Below are 23,553 nucleotides of genomic sequence, written 5' to 3' on the forward strand. Positions count from 1 at the left end.
GACGATGTAAGAACTCGAACTAAATACTAATCAAAGTGTAAACAGGCCCTCAACAAGTCAACAAGGCTCTTTGTTTTAAAGTTTTAGTTTGAGTTACATATATAAGAGCATTTTTGAACAAAAATTGCACCTTTCTATCTATTGTGTGAAATCCGGATCCATTGTTAAAAAAAAACATGTTTAATTGTTGATCTCTACACACAGACCAACCCCTATAGACAGAGCTTATAGGACGACTCGCGGTCATCACCCGTATGGTGCATAGGTCAAATATAATATCGCACGCGCGCCGCTCCGATCAGTAGCGACCAAGCTTACGACCTGTTAGCAGTGTGCACGTGTCTAAGAAAATAAATCGTAAACTATTGAATTCTTGAGGAAATCATGGGATATTGCAGCGTAATATGGTGTGGCAAGTCATCTTAGACTTCTACTTACAAAACAGATGGAATTACCTTCGACGGGAAAGTCAAATTCATTATTTCGTTGAAAATTGTTTCTTGTCCGCGGGGTTCATTTTATAGTGGTAAATAAGCTCAGGGCGAAGTATGTCCGTCCCTTTTCGTCAACTTGAAAATGCAATGTGCTATCCCTTTCATATTACGACTAGGGATGCGACGATGATGGTTTCGTCAGTTGCGCGAACTTCGTGCCTTCGTTCGTACCGTATTGTACCATTTTAAGAAATATAAAACAAAACTGTGATTCTCTTTTACTTTTAATTGAATATAATAATGTAATTAATCTGTAGTTTTAATATAATGGTAGTTTATCTTAAATATTAAGTAGGTATACGTATTTTCGTTTTTTGCTAGTAGTATAATCATTATAGAGTTCTAGTTTTAAAATAAGAAATGGGTGAGTGATGGGCCTCATGATGAACTTCAAAGAAGTGCGAGGGAACTAGGTGTTGGTTTGTGATAGGCATATGTTGTGTGGGTTTTTTAGAATCCTCTAGGAGAGAAGTTAGGTCTCATGTCACGAGATGGACCCGATGATGAACTTCAAAGAAGTGCGAGGGAACTCGGTTTTGGTTTGTGATAGACATACGTCATCATCTTCCCCGCGTTGTTTCGGCTTTTGCCACGGCTCATGGGTACCTAGGGTCCGCTTGGCAACTAAAGTCCGTCAACCAAATCTTGTCAGTAGTAAAAGGCGGCAAATTTGAAAAATCGCGGGTTAGCAACACTGTGTTCAAATAATTCCAAAACGCGTGTCATCTGTGTTTTATCTGTGGAATGTGGATCGTGAATGACAGCCGTCACCTTATTTGTTTTCATTTGGTTTTCATTCTGAATCGTTTTTGTTTCAAGAGATATTTCTGCTGTCACCATTAAATACCAATACATTAAATAAGAATAAGCAAAGCTAAGGGGCCTACAATGTACAATCATGCTCGTTGATGGTAAACATTACTAAAATTAAGATTATGTTCAGTTTTTTTGTTTTAGGGTTAAAAGGCATAAATAAAATTAAAACGTATGCCTAAATCTATCCAACAAGACCATAAATTGTGTCCTGGAAACCGTCTATAGGCCCACATGTCTAATATTTTCAGCAATCAGTTGTGACTATTTACAAAGGTAAACCTTTTAAACACTATTAAGAGCCTTGATTATATCGCCGTTCTTTCGCAATATCTACCTAATCCATACATGTTTGTTGCAGGATTAAATCTTGCCCAATATAAGGCGTTCGTAGTACGTAGTATCTTTTCAGACAATACTTACCTATGGCGGTTTATGTACGTGTACAACGCAACCAAGTCGAAAAGTGACCCTTATCTTATTTACCTTTAAATTAAATAAACACCCAAATATCAGTTGTTTTATCTTTAATATGTATATTGTACAATATATACCAATCAAAAAAATTACACAGGTATGTCATATTCATCCAGAACAGTACACTAATTTACATTAACAAGTGGCATATTATATTGTAAATAACAAATATATGCACTATCTAATTATCTGCATTTTGATATGATTTTATTTTAGTAAACTTAGAAGACATAGATAGGGAACAAAGAGAATATAAGCAGTTGTTTTTGATATCTTCAAATTTGTTCATCATTTTGATTAACATTGTTTTAACATCGCTTTTAAATTGTCCGTCCATGTTTCAATTTTTTTCAACAAACCGCGAGTGACAATTTGAATTGACGTAGGTACGCAGGGCGCGCTCAGCGGAAAAAAAAAATCTGTTGGTTCGATGTACATTGCTGCTTTTCTTAGCGCAATACTGCTCTTTGAGTGTTGCCCTACTTTAGTTTGCTTTACATTGCTACTGACAAGATTTGGTTGACGGACTATAGTCCCGAGAATTGGCGTAGGCTCTAGTTTTTACGAAAGCTTCTGCTATCTGACCTTCCAACCCAGAGGGTACACTAGACCTTATTGGGATTAGTCCGGTTTCCTCACGATGTTTCCTTTACCGAAAAGCGACTAGTAAATATCTAATGATATTTCGTACCTAAGTTCCAAAAAACTCATTGGTACGAGCCGGGTTTCGAACCCGCGACACTACTCAGAATAACAAACCATTTCCATTTTTACTGAGAAAAAAACAATGCACCCAATTTTTTTGGCCTATTTCATTATGTTTTTAATAGAACACTCTATAATGACCGTAACAAAACGGAAAGTAAATTGTATGAACTTTCGGTGACAAATTTTGCTCGTATTAGGATTGAAAGAGATCGCGATTTTAAGTGGAAATAATATAAAGATCTAAAGTTTAAAATGCAAGATGCGGGAACAACTTTAAATATAAATGCCATTATGTTAAGTAAAATTTTTAGGTTTTACCTACATTTTTACATTGCTAAAATATTATTAGTCAATAATATTTTTAAATAAGTTTACTTTAAGTGCCTAAAGTAAATGATAACAATTTTACCACAATAAATTACTGTACCACTGTACCACTGTCCGTAATGAACGTGTCCCATCCCTACGCTGACACGTGACATCGCGCCATATTTGAAACGACCAATCGCAACGCCGTGAGTACCCCTCCCGCACCTCACCTCACAGTTTGGTGAGTTGCGTCGCGAACAAAATGACCACTATTAGGTTTCTATAGGCGGTATTCTATGTCTCTACAGAATACGATTTTACCAAAATAATTAAATACGAACTGGTGAAAAAAAGGATTTTACAAAAAGAAAATTCATAGCATAGACAAAAGCTTTTCTTATCTATAATATGCCAGCTATAGCTGGTCAACCAAATCTTGCCAGTAAATAGGAACCAAAAAACTATACTCATCCTTTTCTTTTGGGTGCTAGTACTAGTGTAAGACAAAGATAGTATGAATCTCTCTGTCTATGTTTGAAATGGAACAGTCCTTTGACACACTATAGTTGTTATTTTTTAAAACAGAATTAAGTCAACCAACCATCCAGTTTACTTTTCATTTTAGCTCATAAAATTTCGCGCGCTTATATTTTTTTTATCTGTTTTCAATGGCATTGGCAGCGGCAGTGAATCATACAGCCACCTGGTTTTATCTTTATTTTTAATGGTCGCGTTCCTATTTTAGGAGCGTTGATTGGGACGGCTAATTAACCTGAAGCCTTTTGGTAAAATGAAACGTGCATTTTCAGCACTTACCTATACTAGTTTCTGCACGTGACTTCGTCGGCTTAGAATGATTTTCTTCATCAAAATTATTATAGAGTTAGATCCGTTCCCAAAACTCAAACGATCTCTATCTACACCAATTTTCATCTAAATCGGAGAGGTAACGGAACGACATAGTCACTTTCGCATTTATAAAGTCTATTTTTTTATTCGGTAGACTGAAATGACAGCTAATTGTATGAACATGAAATATCATTTCATACTATTAACTGTCATTTCAGTCTACCGAATAAAAAAATAGACTTTAGTAGTACATATAAGGTAAGTATGAATAAAGTTATAAACTCTTTTACGTACATATGTCACTAGCCAGACTGTAGGTAAATTGATAAAACAATAGTTATTTGTACAACAAGAGATCAAAGTTTGATATTTCTTCGAGTGCTTATTTTGAGTCCCGTGCAAGCGAAAGATTCTATAATAGATTCACGAGCGTAGCGAGTGAATCTAATTTAGAATCTTGAGCGTAGTAAGGGACTCAAAAGCGCACGAGATGTAAATAACTTTGATCTCGTGTAGTACACAACATTTTTCACCTCAGCAGTGAGAACATATTAGAGAACCCGAAAAATGTATTCCTTCTTCATCACTTACCTCTATTCACTCATGTTTTCTTAAGATATACCAACAATTAAATTTTCACCTCAGCAGCTCGAACAAGGGTACTTTGCTACTTAAAAACAGTGAGCAAAATCGCATTTTGCTCACTGAGTGATCAAAATCGCATTTTGCTCATTTTGTCCTTTCAGTGAGCAAAATGCGATTTTGCTCACTGTTTTTAAGTAGCAAAGTACCCTTGTTCGAGCTGCTGAGGTGAAAAAATATTTCTTTAATTTATCGGCGTAGTCATATTTACGAAACAATTATAGAACCTCGCGGTTCGCAATTTCAAACGCATGATTGATTGTTTTTTCCCGCTAAAATAGCTCAGAATTTATCTAGTCAAGGATTATGTCACTCAAACAGCATTACGTCAATGCTGTAGGTAAGTGTAAGCAATCCGCGTGGGATAAGCAAAACAAGTTAGCTTTTTTATCGGACCATCTTAGCGCAGGTGCGCGTTTTTCATCCAACGTCTAGATCTAGTCTATCTGCCGTGCCTACACGTCTGGCGAATGCTATCGAAAACACGTGTCAATGTTACGCAACGGATGTTACGAAATGTCAGCGCATTATCATAACATTTGCAGGCATTATTAATGAGTCACGTGGTTGTTGACAGGTGTCAGTTGGTCTATGGTTACTTACTTAAGTGTTTGAAAGTGTTTTTACGGTAAAGGTTGACATTATTAATAAATCTAACGTTAAGGTTTTTCCCCGCCTTTTTTTCTGTCTTTTCTTTATGATGTTAATTTGTACCCTGATGGTTCGTGTTATTGATAAAAGAGGAGCGATTTATATATTTATTAGAGATTTGGCTACCCGGGCCATACAAAACATGAAACTAGACATAACAAATACAATGCAGAAATATTTCAAAAGAACACACCCATCTAGCGTAAGTAATTAATTTGTGACTAGGTATTAAATTAACTACAATATTTAATTAGTACAGCTGGTCAACCAAATCTTGTCAGTAAAAAAAGGCGCGAAATTCTAATTTTCTATGGGACGATATCCCTTCGCGCCTACATTTTTCAAATTTGCCGCCTTTTTCTACTGTCAAGATCTGGTTGACCACTTGGTACCAACCAACCAGTTGGCCAGTGTTGGTTCTGTGGTGTTGTAGGTACATATACTTATATGTACTTACCTACAACAGGCTTTCTCAACTGATCTTATATTTTTCCCGCTCTTTTCCTATCATAGATAAGCATTTTGGTTTTTTTTTGCCGCGTGAGAAAATGGCGTGATGTCGATTGTTGGAATAGGACGTGGAATCCGATGCAACGCCGGAATGTTGGCAGCGCTCCCGTTTGACAACCCCTTTGATCGAAGAGTTTATGTGACAGCTAGAAATAATATTACTTCAATATATTTTCTTATTTTTAAGAAATACTAGTTATGATTAATAGCGGATAGCGGAATGGAAGGAATGTTGAGTGAAAAACGAGAAAATAAGCATCTTAGTTTTTATGAGGACTATAAATATGATTCTAAAGAGAATCTGCTCTTTAAAGTTTTATATTTCGTAAACAGATCCCTGAATCGAATAATGAATTACAAAAATCCATACGTATTAAATAAACAACAAAGTATACCCCATATCAAGTGATCAAAGCGAAAAAGAAGAACCATTTTAAGTACCTGTACAAATACCAAAACCATTCCACAAAAAAATAAAACCTGAAAATTTGCGAAAGTGGTGCCATCTAGCGAGGTTTAAGCTTTGGGTAATCTAGTCGAACCACCTTAAGTACCTATTATCTCATTTTACGTGTAGGAACTAGGAAAGGTACTTACCCAAAAAGTCATAATTTTAATTTATGCCATTTTGTCGCCACAATTGGTATTGGTATATGTTACCAATTCACCATATGTATTATGTTGTCAGTTTAATAATTTCATGATGTGGCCAATGACCATCCGATCATTTCTCGAAAGGCCACAACCACGACACGAATAGTCGAATATACACTATATACAGTAGGTACACACACACACCCATGCGAAATCACCCGGGGCTGTTCATAAATTACGTCGGTTATTGACCCCCCCCCCCCCTGAATAGCCCCTAAGCTGCGGCCGGACTGACATACGAACTAGAGATGCCCCGAATAGTGGTTTTGGCCGATTACCGAATATTCGGCCCCTCTCTCGGCCGAATACCGAATATTCGGCTTGACATGCGAACATTTTGAGTCACAATTATTATGATAACTGATCGCTAACAAAGCTCAACGTTAGATGACGTTAGCTAAGATATATTTTTGTTGAACAGCATTAATGAATAGAGTCAAACAAAACAGACTCATCTTCTTCCTCGCGTTGTCCCGGCATTTTGCCACGGCTCATGGGAGCCTGGGGTCCGCTTGGCAACTAATCCCAGTAATTGGCGTGGGCACTAGTTTTACGAAAGCGACTGCCATCTGACCTTTCAACCCAGAGGGTAAACTAGGCCCGGTATTGGGATTAGTCCGGTTTCCTCACGATGTTTTCCTTCACCGAAAAGCGACTGGTAAATATCAAATGATATTTCGTACATAAGTTCCGAAAAACTCATTGGTACGAGCCGGGGTTCGAACCCGCGACCTCCGGATTGCAAGTCGCGCGCTCTTACCGCTACCACCACCAGCGCTTCCAAACAAAAAAAAAAAAACAAAACAGACTCATGATAAAAATAAAATGTTTTTTAATCAACAAATGCTTATAAAAGGGTCTTCGTATTTAACAACTTTCTAAGAACACATTCTAAATATACCTACAGTTTTTGGTTATTTTTATTGTGCAATTTTTCTTTTTAAGTAGGTGCAACAGATATTCGGTATTCGGCCGAATACTAGGCAACATTCGGCCGAATACCGAATATTCGGCAAAGTGGCCGAATAGGCCGAATACCGCATAGTTGCCGAATATTCGTGGCATCTCTAATACGAACACATAGATTTGTCAAATATCAGGGTTACCTACTCCGGAATCCTATAACGGAAGTGTAAATACTAAATAGGAAGAACGAAATAGACTGAAAAACAAAGTGAGTCATAAGTGTTCCAACTATTCGTGTGAATGTAGGGCTAATGAACTGTCATCTCCGCCAAATTCTTACGCCGCCCGTGCCAACTGGCAGGGAGTGCTCGATATGCTAATAATGCCCAATAGATGGCACCCTGCTGTCACCTCTATTGACAATGACTTAAGCTTCAAGATGACATGTACTGGGACCGCGTCGAGCACTAGTACGTTTACCTTACCATATAAAGAAAATAAAGTCCAATAAAGAAAATAAAGGATATGGTAAAAAAAAAATCAACTGTTTATTTTTATATAGGACGAAAAGTTACAATTTATTAACTTAGCACTATATAATCCTATAGTTTTAAGATTATATGGACTAAGGATATGGGGATGCAGGACTGTTCAAATTATATTTCATATAGAGATATTTAGTGTTGAGTTGGGTAAGTCTGTTAAGTCCTTTATTTATAAAATTGACTAAATACATTACTTACTTGATCGATTAAACAGGTGACATACAAAACCTGGTCTCTACTCTAAATATTACGGATAACGCAATTCGAATATATATTTTTTCTTTCAAGTAATAGGTACCTATAATCTAATACTTATATCTGGATAAACGCATTCTTGATAGTGGACTAATCAGTCTATTTTTAAGCCTATGCCATATTCTCGTATTGTAGGGTAGGAAACCTTCCGTAGAGAAGTAATTTCAGATTCTGATGTTGACTTTCGGCTCTTCCACCGCGAGCTCTACTAAGTACTAACTACAAAAGTACAGATCTAAACAAAATATCTAAATAAATAATTTCGTGGCTCTCCACTCAATCTATTTAAAACACTGACTAAGGCCCATATTTCACATTTCCCAATATTTTCCACCACCTGTTATTGCAGCCAACCTCTCCGAGCTAATTATTCCCCACAGCTTCCGGTGTCAACATCCGGTCTGATTCAGATGTCACTGGCAAATATTGGGACGATAGATATTACTAATGCCCGAAGAATGTTATATTTTATGTGGCTCTTTCCCATCTTGGTATCATTAGAGAAAACACCATACCTACATCAATTAGTTAATACATAAAAACGCGGAAAAAAGGCATTAGGTAATCTCCAAGGCCGTAATGGCGCGCGATCTCTTTTGACAGTCCTCGCCACGCCATTAGTGATGCGACCATCTGCGACACCGTAGGGCTGCACACGAGCAAGCCTCACAATCGGTATCAGTTCGCGAATTGAATGATGTGTAGAGATAGTAGTAAGTTCGACATAACCGCGAAACACTTCTTTCATTCGTTCATCTGTTTGTCTCTCCTTTCTATCGGTCAAATATAGATACAAGTATTTTATACGAAGCATCCATGACAAGTTGACAACATAAGTTAGACAAGGAAGTAAAAGCTTCATATTTATGCTTAAGGAAAACTTCTTCTATGACGTTAGTGACCCAGGATACCGGATATAATCTCTGGCAACCGACGCAAGTTCCATTTTTACTAGGGCGTCATGCAGTAACGAGTATAAATATTATAATTATCGATTCCTTCACTCATTTGTTTATTATTATAGCCATCGCCTCCTAGATAATGGAACCTTTCATACGACTGCACACCAGCGGGCTCAGCACGGTTCCATTTTTATCGACTATCACTATGCCCGTCACTTTCGAACTTACATACTTGTTAGAACGTAACAGGCATGGTGATAAACGATAAAAATGCGACCGTGCTACTAGGGCTGTACTCTCCAATTGACCGTTCCCGGACACTCCTCAATATTTTTTTATCTTTATTTAGCACCTGACTGCGACTTGTTTGCCGACCAAAGTCATAAGCTTTTTAAAGATTTTTTACGTTTTTGCGAATCAACATAGGTAGCTTATTAATTACTGTCATATTGATCTTATAATTTTTATTACATGATTCTGAATCCTCGCTAGAGAACCCTCTAAGTATCATCTAAGCTTCTAAATTAATAATTATTGACATTGGTACGATCCAAATCTTACACGCGCTTTGGCAAAACATTCACTACAGCCAATTATTACTATAACATTTACAAACATCGCAATTACCTTACACAGTTTACACATAAGATTCAGAGCCAACAACGCACTTCCCAGGAAATCTAGAAGTGACTTATCTCCCCAAGATTTTAACACTAAAACTCCCTTTTATCCACTGAACTACATATTGTCTAATTGGTTATGAGTAGGTAAGATATTTTAGTCGTATCATCCCATAGGCACGTAAGGAATGCGTTAAAAGTGTTAAAACCTCTGACAGCTGGCCACTAGATGGCAGTAAATCAAGATTCGTCACCTCCAGGAAATTTGGAAAATGTAGGAATTTGCTCGTTTCATGTGGATGACACATTTTTATGAACAATTTGCTTCGAATTTGTAAATAGATGAATTCTTAAACAAGTTGAACACTAATAAATCTTGACAAAAGAACACTTAACCCCTTAACTGTTATTTATGAATATTCTTATATGAATAAATATGGCATCTTATCCCCCACGCTAAGTTTTCATACTAATTGCTACGTATGGAGCTTATAGTATATGTAGGTATGCGTTTTTAGTCTTACTGTCAAGTTTGTGCAAAGTTGGCGTGGTCAGAGTTTAACTTGTTTCGAGTTTCTATCGTTTATGACGCCTCGAATTTCTTATCGATTTTATACGACTCAGATCGGAAGTCGAGTACAAATAAACAGATTCGGATCAGATGTATGACACGTCGTTTACATGTAAGTACATATAATGTGATCGCAATTCGAACTCTATTTAATTGTTGCAACATACCGATGTTCTTTGACACCGTCAAAACAAAACTGTTAAAATTCCTCGTGTAAGGTTACCCGCATTTCTGTGTGTATCCGGTGTGAGTCGGCCATGGGGTGTCCGATAAAACTGAAGTATAAGATGGCCTCAAAAAGAGTCAATTGGCAAGGAATTTAACCAGCCTAAAATCGAAGGAAGGAATCGAAGGAATTCTGGCCAAGGTGGGAAACTGACAACACCGAAGACGAAGAGACAGTGAAACACCAAATGTGTGAATGTCACGCCCTCGCCAGACAAAGAATGAAGGACTTTAGAGCAGGATACCTAGAACCAAAGGATTTTAAAACCCATGAGGTCCATCATCCGGCACATGGAGATGGCGGGAAAAGCTCTTGAGTAGTTGACGGATCTTTCCTAGGGGGTAAGTAATTGCACAAAAGATCCCTATGGGTCGAAGTATATGCAAGGGCCCCCGAATACCATAAGATAAGATAAGAATTAAGATAAGCCTAAAATCGAATAATGATCCCGTATTTGAAGTTGCGCAGTGTATCTATCTAATTAGTAGCTTAAACCGCTGAACCGATTTAGATGAATGGTGTGACAGTTTGAGAAACGGGGAAGGACTAGTTTTTTTTATCACTGCACATAGACGAAATCAGGGGCAGAAGCTATAGTTTTACATAATTTCTATTCATAGCATTCAACAATATTATTCTCGTTGACTTGAAAGAGCATTGAACCTATTTCGATCATTATTATATATGATAGTCGTCGATCGTGATATCAAACATTAACATATTTTGTTAATATCATTTCACCGTTAACGTTAGCCCGAATACAAAAATCAATATCCTGCATGCTTTAGCCGCAAGTTAATGGATATTCTATTAATTAATTTTACAAATATTCATAGAAATAGTCGCGTTAATAATCCATACTAATATTATAAATGCGAAAGTGTGCTTGTCTGTCTGTCTGTAACCTCTTCACGCTTAACCCGCTGAACCGATTTAGTTTAAATTTGGTATTTGAGATAGTTTGAGTCCTGGGAAAGGACATAGGGAGTTTTTATCCCAGAAATAATCCTCTAAGGGGGTGAAAAGGGGGGTGGAAGTTTGTATGAGGAATCCATAAAAAGCAGATTGGATAAACATAAACATAAGCTACCCAAACTAACACCACGCCGTTTTTACTGTGACGCCGTTGGGAATTCGATTTTATCCAAGCAAACTACTGGAACTAATTCCACGCAGACAAAGTCGCGCGCAAAAGCTAGTACTAAAATAATTTCCGCTATGAAAGTTCCCATCTCGGTCAAGCACGAATAGCCAATTATAGGCTTATTATTCTTCTCAGAAATAGAGACGAAAAACAATCGTTTACGTTACAAAAAACGACAAACATGAAATCATAGCAAATTAAATGTGTGAATAATAATTAGACTTTTGTTTTCGAGCCAGTTAATAAATACTTGCGCGAGTAATTTTGTGGTTTTTTTGAACCCGGATGCTAAGGGAAAAGATGTCAAGTTTTTTTGGTGCTTGCTTTTTAATTTGACACACAGTCATACGCTCAAACGACAAATGCTTACGTAATATGTTTATAGTGCAAAAGTATGGCCATGAAGACGATAGTGGCCGTGCGATTATTCTACTCATAATAGAGGTAGGTACCCCCTTCGTTTAACTATTTTAGATTTATTGATTATTCTAAGAGTTAGTATTTTTTTAAGCTAACCTAGCTCTTATAATAATTAAACAATTGAAAAAAGAAACAGTTAATCTTATACCTTTAAACGATCAATTCTTGTACATACATATATATATTTATTTATATAATATATATTTAGGGGATCTTCGACGAAGTTTGCTATATGGGGGTTTTCAGGGTTGATACAGTGGCGTAGCGTAGCCGTGGGCGAAATCGCATATGCGAGGCCCTTTTCTTTCACTGTGCCTGAAGGGGCCCCGCGCGAGGCCCCTGTTGGGGCGCGAGGCCGTGGGCGACGGCCCACTTCGCCCACGCCTAGCTACGCCACTGGGTTGATAAATCGATCATTATTGTGTTTTTATATGGTTTCCGAGCTTTGGTTTCCCAGATATTGCTAAAAACATAATTGCACTGCATAAAAATATTTTCTTTAATGTTTATATCCAGAAAAGAAAATGGGGACATTGGGGACTATTAAGTTTGTAAGAAGCGGTCACGTTATTTCGTCCCCTTTCTTTAAGAGAACAACAAAGTCTACTAGGCTAGACGTTAATAGAGTTCTACGAATCAGCAATCAACAATGTAATGTTAATGGCTATGGGTGTCTGTCAGCGGCTTGATTAGGGCTCTGCCCTACACGGGAATCATGCCATAAGAGTTCCGGGAACGTAAAAGAAAACGTAAAAGATTGTCATAAGGCCCATAAGGGTCATATGTTTATAGAAATTTAATTGACATTAATTATAACAAAGCCACACTGTACCTAATCATTACAAAATCTTGGTCTGACTCTATCATGTCACCCGAAAATACATAGTAGGCAATTAAATTAAATATAATGTAGGCGTGGAAAGTCCATCATAATTAATAATTATGTATACCTCTTAATACCACTGACTATAATAATATTGTTACAGCTTACAGCAGCATCTGAAGAGTTAAAAGATACCTACCTATCTCCAAAAAAAACCATTTCAAAGTTAATTTAGAAGTTATCATTAATTCACACACAAATAGACCCTAAACTTCGATGAAAACTACTGTTAGGGGCTATTCATAAATTACGTCATTTCAAATTGGAGGGGGGGGGGGTCTGGACATCGGATAATGGTAGCATGACGTAGGAGGAAACGGGGTCATTCGAAGCATGATATTTGGATGATTTTAGTGGGGGAGGGGGGGTCAAATATCGTCAAAAATAGATGACGTAATTTATGAACAGTCCCTAAGGCCTTTAAAAATTCATACGAAAACCACGTCTTTTTCCCTCCAAAACACATTCAGTAATTTAATCAAAATGTTAAGCCGCTATGTTGGCAGCACGAAATTTGCCTAATCTCGAGAGTAACTGAAAATCCCACAGACTAAAAACTGTGATACAAACCTAAACAACTCCCGCTCCACTGAGAATAATTTACCCGTAGCCACAGAATAAATAATATGTAGTACCTACTATCGTAGCGTAAAAGAAATGTAAAAGAAAACTTGTATGGATTCTGTTTGGTCTTTTGTTTCGTTCTTAAAAAGTTATACAATGCCCTCGTAATATTGTGTTTGTAATGATCGTTGAAATAAATTTTAACATTGCTTTCTTTTGGTAAATGAGAATGTATTTTTTATCCACTTGATCAAAGGTTTTTTTTGTTTGTTTAATACGAGTAAGGTAGGTTTGAAGGCTTTTAACTATAGATAGACTATGTGCGGAAAGAGAAGAGCCGTGGAATGTATTGGGCCCCATACATTCCACGACTCTTTTCATTCCGCACAGACTCTAGGTACGTGGATGTTAAAACAGTTAATTTTGTATCTGAGAGCCAAATTTGAAATTTTACTATAAGCAATATAATATGTACTTACTAACAGATTTACAGTACAGGGTATATATACTCTACAGCTTGATGTTGAATTTACCCGAGGCCTTTTGTATTACTAGGATTAAATCTCATTTACATCTAGGGGAGTGAAATCACCGGCATCAATATTTATAAGAGAGTGATGGATTGAAACCTAACCCCGCCTATTTACTACATAAACACTAGTACGTGAAACACAACATTCATTGATTGCTCAACAGGCTACGTAAACAAAGGAATTTCAGTCTTATACCAACATAATAAGACCTAACATGCTTCAAGGGAAATTTAACTCTACGCAGTTGGATGAAGGTTTATAGTAGTGAAGCAGTTCTATCTGTCTGTAGTCTGACCTTGGGGGGTGGCGTCTGCCCTCTAGGGGTGACTAAGGGGGTGAGTTACGTAATAGATATTTTTAACGTACTGTAGCTAAGTGGAGTTGGCTAAGTATGTGGAGTGATATATTGTTGGTGTGATGTGAGTTGTGAATTTTACGGAGTGTAGGCAGATGAATTGATTACATACATTACATATATTAGGAAGGGGATGGAAAGGTACCTGGATGAGGGCTACCGTTTTTGTGCTCGCCAGTTGGCGCCACTGTAGATGTCCAGAAAAACAGATCTCAAAATTCTTCTATGTTATTTTTATAAAATCAGTACGTTCTAATATAAGTACATAAAGGTATTTAACGTCTAAATTTGCCGTGTTTTCAACCTGTTATTATGCATATAATTTTAGATGGCATTTTTTTAAACCACTAACATTTATTGAGCTACTTATATCTATTGTTTACCATGATTAATCAAAGATGGAAAGATGGACAAAGATTTACCACGATTATGAATAAGGAGTGAAAATTCGCGATAAAAAAGCTTGAAACCCCCAAAACTTATATGCATTTGACATTTTGAAAGACCTCAGTCTACACTAGCGCCCGCCCCTAGCGGAGAAATTAAACGCGGTAGCTCATTAGAGAGGGGCGTGAAATAGCACCATTATTTGCAGTCAAACTCGTGACTGGACTGATGTGTATGAACTGGTCTGGGGCTTTTCGTCACATGATTTCAGGTTTTTGACGCTTTTAAGTGCTAAAGTGCTAACAGCATGTAGGTACAGTCAGCAGCAAAAGTTGCTAAGCGGGCGAGGTGTTCAAAATGATCTTGACGCGACTTTATTGTTAAGAAAATAAGAGCATGTCAAGGTAATTTTGAACACCTCGCCCGCTTAGCAACTTCTGCTGCTGACTGTATTAAGTACAAAAAAACTTTTTATTTATTATAATTAGTACGTACATATCTTCAGCTCACGTGAGGCAAGCGGAAGATGCGATGTGTATTACCTTTATAAATACACGCTTTATTTCACAGCTGTACTCTCTATTATAGGTAAGTATATGAGGAATTTTGACTGACAAACCTGCATTATATTTATTTGATAACCTTGCTTCGCCCTTTTTATCATAAGTCGTTGAAAGAAAAACAAGATTTTGCTATCATTTAAGTATATCGTAATAATTCGCGATAACTATGTTTGTGTCGCAAAAAGAAAATAATAACATTCTGTCTTGTAACTACGTGAGATTACACTGTAAGATTACCTATGCTATGTTGGTGTGTTGATATCAAATATCAATACATGAAAGCAATATTTCAAAAACTTGTTACCAACTGGTTTTTTATCTTGATCCGATTTGCCTCGGTCTACCCCATTCAGAAACCACAGACATTCAGGCCCTGAATTCAGATTTGTTTATACTCGTAATTTGCCCTGTAGAATCCGTCTAAGTTAACTCTTCTCACCGACTTTAACAGAACAAAGTGAGGAGTGTCATTATATACTATAATAGGACATTAATGATGACATGGCCACACATTGCCATTGCGAATGTCACGTAGAGTTAACTTGGACCGGTCCGAGTCCGACTCAATTCTCATTATAAGTTTCCACTGACCATTACAACATTCTTGTACGTACTCGTACCTAAAGTGTCATTCTATGGAACTTGCTATGTAAACAAACCACCATATTAAAATTGTCTCTGAATGTCAATTTACTAGTGACTTTTGTTTACAATAGTTTACTTAGTTAGCAAGTTCCATAATATGACACTTTAATGTAATCGTGTAGAACGCGCTAAGGCAACAGACAGACAACTTTTAATGAAATCGACGCGACGTAGGCGCGCGCGGAATTCGCGCCATTTTGCGTTCATGTCAAAACAAACGGCCATTGACGACAGCGACGATTGCTGTAGGGTTGACGATGTAATGCGGGCTGTACACACTCGTCGAGAGACCCAATGATATTATATAACCACAGATAGGTTATACTCATACTTGAGGAGCACAAAAAATACTTCCATATTTATTTCTGTGCCTACGAAGAAATCTGTTATTTTTGATTAATTTTCTCATTCCATCCATCTTTGTCACACTCGTTGTTAAACATAAGATCGTATTTTTCTCCTTTGGTTTGGCGGAGCTCGTTAGCACGTGCACATTTCGCGCTTGTCCAGGCGCGTCTAAAGGCAACTTGTCCAATAGTCCAATTTGTCACAAGTTAAGCGCTTCAATTTTGGAACGCCTATAACCTATCTTGAGTTATAAATCATTGGAGAGACCCCGAAACAGGTCGAGAACGAGTGTACATTACATGCTGTTCCTTTTGTAAATTTTAAGATATGGTATTATTGGTAATGTGTTACCTATGTTTTTGCATGCTGGCAAGTCGCCCCTTTTCTTTTCAAATGCTGAACCGTAAGCATCGATATTTTGTCTCCGTGTATTTAAATAATTCCAAATTATTGTAGCCATCCATTGTTTGATAGTTGTGTTAAAACTGTGCTTTATCAACGACTTATCAATATACTCAGTGAATATAATATTTCGTTGTTTTTCTTAAGTTGCACACCAATAGGGTTCACCCACTGCCAAGCCCTATACAGGCTTTTCTTTTAATACCTTTCTCGTCTCGACTCGATCTTCCTCGTCTCGTCTCGCGCTTCTTCGATAGGATCGGAGCGGTGCCGAGACTCGGCGAGAGCCTCTCGGCGAGTGTGTACAGCCGACAGAATAAAGCCCCTTTTACCTCTCACGTGAGATGTGAATGTTACCCTTATTCATCAAACTTTACAAGCCTCAATTAAATAATTTATGTTTTATCCCGCTCTCACAAATAAATAAGACAGATTAAGACAAACAATCTAGTATCGCAGCTAGTAGCTCGCTAAAAAAGTAGCTAAATTAGTTTACGTTTTAAGGACGTTTTAAGGAAATTGGTAGGTACCTACTGCTTCGCACTGACTGTTTTTTCTTGGTCTAGCAGTAAACTTCCGAGTTGAAACATTAATGTGGCAGCCCTGATGTTTATTTATTCAACAGAGTTCCGCATTAACGTACGCACGAGTTGTTGTGTCTATGCCCGCCTCAAGCTACGAGTACAGTCAGCAGCAGAAGTTGCTAACCGGGCGAGGTGTTAAAAATTACCTTGACACGCTCTTATTCTCTTAACAATAAAGTCGCATCAAGATCATTTTGAACACCTCACCCCCTTAGCAACTTCTGCTGCTGACTGTACCTACGAGTATGGTTAAGATCTGGCTATCTCCTGTACTAATTAATGGCGCCTGGCGCCCTATATCTCCAAACAGTTCGAGATAACACTAGTTAAGTAAATGGAATTAGGCAATTGTGAATTTGATTGTCTGTGGCAGGGATCGGAAAACTTCTATAGGGAACAAAATTTTGGAAATGGAAAAATTCGATTCCCATAAGTACAAAAATATGAGAATTTTCCGAATTTCCGACGGCATATCAGTAGAAAAGAGAATTCGTATGAATCCGAAGCGATAGAAAACGTAACTTTTTCTACTTCACGTGATTGTATCCTTAATTGTATCGTATACCTACATTGCTTGAAACTACTATTACATCTCGCTATTCTACGTATAGGTCAAAAACTCTCTTAGTACGAGTTAAGATCACCCAACTTTCTTGTGGACATTTTTTACTTCTTAAAAGCTATAATGAACACAAAGCGTACATTTTCGTATTGTCTACAGACGAGACGCCAGCTTATCCGAACGTTTTTGACGCGTGTTACACTTATACACGCCCCCACAAACTCCCGTATACTCTGTCTGCACTCTACAGGCAGCCATGCTAAACCCAGGCAATATGTCGGCCATTTTACTTTCACCCCCGACGGGCCATTAACCTTCCCCTGCCCTTTCGTACCAACCGGATCAGGTAAATGGGAAAGTCTAGGCTAGGTTAGGCAGTCAGAATCAATAGGCGCGGAATGAAACAACGCGCCAAAACTGTCTGGCGTCCAGTAGGACTAAGATGGTCGGTTTTTTATCATCTGTCATCAAGCCTGTCACGTTCTAACAAGTATGTAAGCGCGAAAGTGACGCATGACATTACAAGTGATAAAAATGCGACCATGATACCACCACTGGAATTCTTTTCCTTGACTTTTCATAATTATTACATAATTAATAATTATTATTATCTCTTTTTGTTAAGCTATCAAAGAATATCAGATATACGAGTATTTGAGGCACAGTCAGATTCGCTACTTTTGAATGGATTGGACAAGGAGGCAGTGCCTTTACTTAATATAATAATGACTTCGCGAACGTTCATAGCTCATAATAGTCATAATTTGCAAATAAATTTCAAAAACTAAATCGCTAGGTAATAAAAGAATTTCACGAGGATCGGTTGAGAAATAAAGAAAAAACAGTCGGACAGACACGAGGGGAGGTCCAAATGTTCGCGGAATGGAAGACAACTATTTATTTTCCCTTTTCAATATACCTAATCCTCTTTTTAATACACTTGTGAGATGGGATACTAATTTTTGTAACCTACATAATAATAATATTTATCGTTGCTATCGAAAACAGCCAAAAATGCGTACGAAAGTATTTTGCACGGTTGCACACACTACACAACGCACTTCACGTAGAATAAGCAATGAGAATAAGATGGATAAATGTGACCTTGAGGGTTTCATGTGAATATATTAGCATTACATCTACCGTAATGGCATGTATCGTACATCATACAGTCACCACAGAAACATAAGCGAGGTTTTATAAGGATTTTGTACTTTATTATTAAGCGAGTAAGAGCTCAGGCAATCTTTGTAGCTTGTCTGTAAAGTTCGATACAATTCGATTCAATCGGCAACTGTGTAAACTTGTCTGTATTTTTGTATACCGGCTATAACTGGTTAGGTATTAATATACAACACTTTGTGGTTAAAGTTATATTAGGTTAACAGGTATGAATTCCCTGTTGATATTTTTAGAACAACTAAGTACAGTACCTATGGGGTTCTTCAAAAATTTGTGTCACAGACCAACCCGGTTTTTTGTGATTACAATCACGGCTTCTGAATTTTTATTGTCTAAGACTCTGGTGTTGTAGGCGTCCCAATGCTACGGTAATTGCTTACAATTAGGCCCTAAGTCGGTTTGCCATCGTTTTAACCTTGACGCTTCAAATTCTTTTCACTCTAGTGGTCTTCCGACTGAAGTAGAAATCATACATTACACCTTACACCGCAAAAAACATGCATCAAACTTATGCATCCTGGATACTTATTTATACAGTATTGCATGCAAATCCGCCTATCATTCGTACACACCTTAACAGACGATTTGAATGGCCACAACATTAATATACAACATGCAATGCGAATGTGCTATATCGAGGTTGTATCGAAACTTGATTGATTGCGTCCGTATGTACAGTAGCTGTATTAATGAGATTTGAGACGTTAATATGATCGGGGTACGATATATTACGATTATTAATAGTGACGGTTTGGTAAACCTGTGGTGCTTCACCAAATAATTGAATTGAATAGGTATTGCCAACTATGATTTTTAAGTTGCCAAAATGTTTGCTGAAAACGCTGAAAAGGTAAAATAAACAAGGGTGATATTGGGTTGGGTACCAGGTGACTCAAAAGAACGGTTAAAATAGTTACATGGCATGAACATTTACGTAAGATATTTCTATGTCTGGTACCTAATAGTTTTCGTTGCTTAAAATTGATGCACAAAGAAAACTCTACCTATTCGCTCTCATTTCTCTGTAAGTATGTATAAAGTACATATAATTCGTTTTTAGCAAAATACTAGTACCAGACATAGAACAGATGTTTCTTGAATTGAATGTTCATTTCAGGTTTTTTCAGAGTGTCGTTTTAAAATCAGAGCGTATCTTTGATTGTACAGTCGCGCTCCGTGATTGTAACGCCATTTTGGGTTCTAGTTAAATTGGACATTTCATAGCGTAAGTACGGAACTACCATTTAGCTAGGACCCTAAATGGCGTAACAATCCCTTGTGGTGGTTGTACGACGTCTGCTAGGTTTGTGCGACTTCAAAACTAAAGAGTTTGACAACACAACATTTTTCTGTTACTTTCTCTTCGTAATACTCTGTCTCCCTTATTAAATCAATCATACCCCCGAATTCCGACATTCTCACCACGTCTGTCAATAATCTGTCAGCGCGTCTGGGGGTCGTCTGAGCCTCGACCTACATCCGACCGAGGGGGGTGGGGTGTGACGTCTGCAGACGCGGGGGTGGGGGCTCTGCGTTCTACAGTGTAAGGCTGGAAGGGAATTTACCGCCTGCGGTGGAAAAAGGGCGTGCGTTAAGTTTCATGTAATGTAAAGGTATTTGAAGTAAACGAAATACGAAAAAATCTACCGCTGGGACTCTCAAACTTGCGACTTAAGCATATCTAGGGGCCTAGTTTTATTTTTTATTTATATGAGTCTAGAGTGTCCCACTGCTGGGCAAAGGCCTCCCTCCTCCCTTTCCACGTATCCCCGTCTTGATCCCGTCTCCCACCAGTTCCTGTCAAAGGCGTCAAGGTCATTTCGCCATCGCCGTCGAGGTTTGCCGCGACCCCGGGTTTGATGTGGGACCCAATTGGTTGTTATTTTAGCCCACAAATCATCCGGCATACGGCAAACGTGTCCCGCCCAGTCCCACTTCAGCTTGGCTTCTAGGGGCCTAGTATCGTAATGATATATAAAACTATGTTGGGAGCAAAAAAACCAGAGATGTGACTTATTTGAAATACTTGTATTTAAAATGCAAATACTAAATGCAAAATACCTATTTTGTATTTTGTATTTAAATACCTTTTGAAGAAAACTATTTTGTATTTTATTTGAAATAGTTTTTGGGACCTATTTTCTATTTTCAAAATACAAAATACTTTATAGTAGGTAATGTAGGTAGGAGTTACAATCTCTTCTGATGTTACAATCCTGGCAACTCTCTCATACTGTTGAATGTGTTTAGTAACGTCGCACATGACCACAAGCGTAGCGAGTGGTTAAAAAAGTGGAATCTTGAGTGTTGCGAGGGTTTCAAGGTACGAGAGGAGAACAAACTTTTCTGCCCTGATGAAACTTTTCTGCACAAACGAGACGTTTTCATCACACTAACGAGAGGCATTATACTAGCTGTAAAACATTACAAATCTAAATTAATGCTTTTAAAAATTGTCCGTTATAAACCATCATCCATCCATCCTTCCGGTTAATATGAGCAAACAACTAGAAATTTGCACTTTAGATAGAGGACTGATTGACACACTGTTTTCAAAGAATGAAGAGAGTCTTTTCAATTCGGATATTCTTAATACTTTTTAATTCAGACTAGGTATTCACTATTCAGAGTACCTTTTATCGCAAAGTATTTGTATTTTTAAAAAGTATTTTGAAAATACCTATTTTGTATTTTGTATTTTAAATACAAATTCAAAAACTATTTTGTATTTTGCATTTGAAATAGTATACCAAGGAAGTATTTGTATTTTGTATTTAAATACTTTTTATTAAGTATTTTTCACATCTCTGAAAAAAACACGTTACTTAACCTGTTGTTTCTCCATTCCAGGTCGTGGAGGCGGTGGTCTTCAAGCCCGAGCCTCCAGAGTCACCGCCGAAGAAGGCGCGGGGCGACGACTACGGCTACGCCCTCTGCGTCGACCCCTACCTCCACTACAGAGCCCTCTCCGCCTTCCGACCCTGGGGCAAGCGGGAGCCCGTCCTACAGCACCCGGAGCGTGTCGTCCGCGTCGCCGACTGCACCAGGTTCGAGCGCGACTTCCAACCCAACGTGGCCCTCAAACCTCACACCCCCCCGGCCGACGACGTCACGTCTTCCACCTCCCCGCCTCCCCATTCCGATCCCGAACTCACCGCCAGGCTGCTCGACGCTGAAGCTAGGCTGGCAGAACTAGCCCGGCAGCTAGATGAGAGAGAATCGGAGCTGATACGCAGGGAAGCGCACCTGGATGCCAGAGAAGCCGAGCTCGCCAGACGCGAGAGCTTCGCCAAGCCCAGGCCTCACGCTTCGCCGACCAAGGAGGACCCGCCCTGTTGACCGATGACAGTCATAACCAGGCTCTACTCCTACTGACGCGACGCGTCTCCAAAGTACAAAAGATTCGCTTAAATAAGCGCTTGTAAATATCCTTCTGGGACTGACCCGCTCTTTATACTTTATACTCTTACATTTTTTGTAGGTACAGTAGTTGAGGCGGTTTACCACTGGACACTTTCTGATGTACATAATCATATCAAGTACAGTTTTCTGAAGTTATTTAAGTTATTTTTGTACACTATATTGTACACTTGTAGTTTCTTCGTCGTGCCATCTGCAAGGTACCTCTGTTACCTGTACCTCAATCTGTGCTTTTTTCAATAATTATCAGAATACTCACATAAATATAGTGAAATAGATTTAACAATTACAACCATAAGCATAATTTATACAGGGTTATTTTTAAATTTATTTGCAATAGGTTCGTACGTTAATATTTAAATATTTTCAGTGTTGCCCGATCTCTGTCGCGTCCGTGACAAAATGGCGGAGCATTCAGGTTTTAAAGTACACTACGAAAGTACTGCTGAGATTAACCTCTTTATATTTTTCTACGCTAAATAACTCTGTATAAAACCTCAAACCATACCAAATAATAATAAAATAGTAATCGCACTCATACTATAGTACCCTCACGATAAAAATTAAATGAAGGTTGTATGGATATAATGGAGATAAAATAATAAGGACTCGACAAAAATGTTTCTTCAGAATCGTAAAGTTTTGTGAAATCATGTTGTGCCTGATGCCTGATGTCAGCTATTTTATACTTAAGTAGGATATTAAGTAGGTATTTTATTCATACCAATAGTTTATTTTTTGTACTGATTCGTTATCTTTTTTTTATTGTAAATGTGCTGGTAACATTGCAGTCAGTGCTATCCCATTTTTTTATTTAAGTGGTATCCACTATCCAGACGAGACAATTTTTCGCCAATCTGATGAAATTCTCCGATCGAATCAGCAGGTGCACACATAAATGCCAATTTTTATAGTAATTATCTATGGAATGCAAATTGGCCAATTATTTTCCTGATCAAATCGACTGATTTGATCAGTCCCGTCTGGATACCACTTTAAGGCCTAAACGGCCTACGTTTTTTTTTAACATCATTCGCCCTGTGTGGGACTAAGCCTTATGCCGAACGGTACGGGAGGCCAACAAAATTTTAAACCTTTATTAAGGGAACGATCCCGCATTCTACCTCATTGTAAATAAAATTATATTTGGCTAAAAATAAGGGAGAGCGTTGGTTGATTCTTTTTAGATTTAAAATTGTTTTGATTTGGAGCAATAATAAGTCACTGCCCGAGACAAAATGTACGTTCATTCATATAAATATATAAAGATTTTTAAGCTCTCGTAAGTTACTGTTTTGTAAATTATTCAGAGGCGGTAACTTGGAGCGCCGTTTAATTTTTCCAATTTGCTTACTGATTGCTGTTTTATCTCAACAAAAAAGTGAGGTTGTAATAAATCCATATGTTTAAATAAATGTACCTATGTAAA

The 23,553-nt window shown here is 37.9% G+C and overlaps 1 protein-coding gene across 1 annotated transcript in view; it reads left to right on the forward strand.

Moving 5' to 3' along the window:
• LOC134653912 (ski oncogene) overlaps positions 1-22,330 on the forward strand; it is a 101,950-nt gene extending 79,620 nt beyond the window's left edge. Inside the window, exon 2 of the mRNA XM_063509276.1 lies at positions 21,555-22,330. Coding sequence (XP_063365346.1) covers positions 21,555-22,043 — 489 coding nt within the window. The 3' untranslated portion in view covers positions 22,044-22,330. The remainder of the gene's footprint in view (positions 1-21,554) is intronic.
• The last annotated feature ends 1,223 nt before the right edge of the window (positions 22,331-23,553 follow it).

The sequence above is a fragment of the Cydia amplana genome, chromosome 14 (assembly GCF_948474715.1).
Source record: "Cydia amplana chromosome 14, ilCydAmpl1.1, whole genome shotgun sequence".
NCBI lineage: Eukaryota > Metazoa > Arthropoda > Insecta > Lepidoptera > Tortricidae > Cydia > Cydia amplana.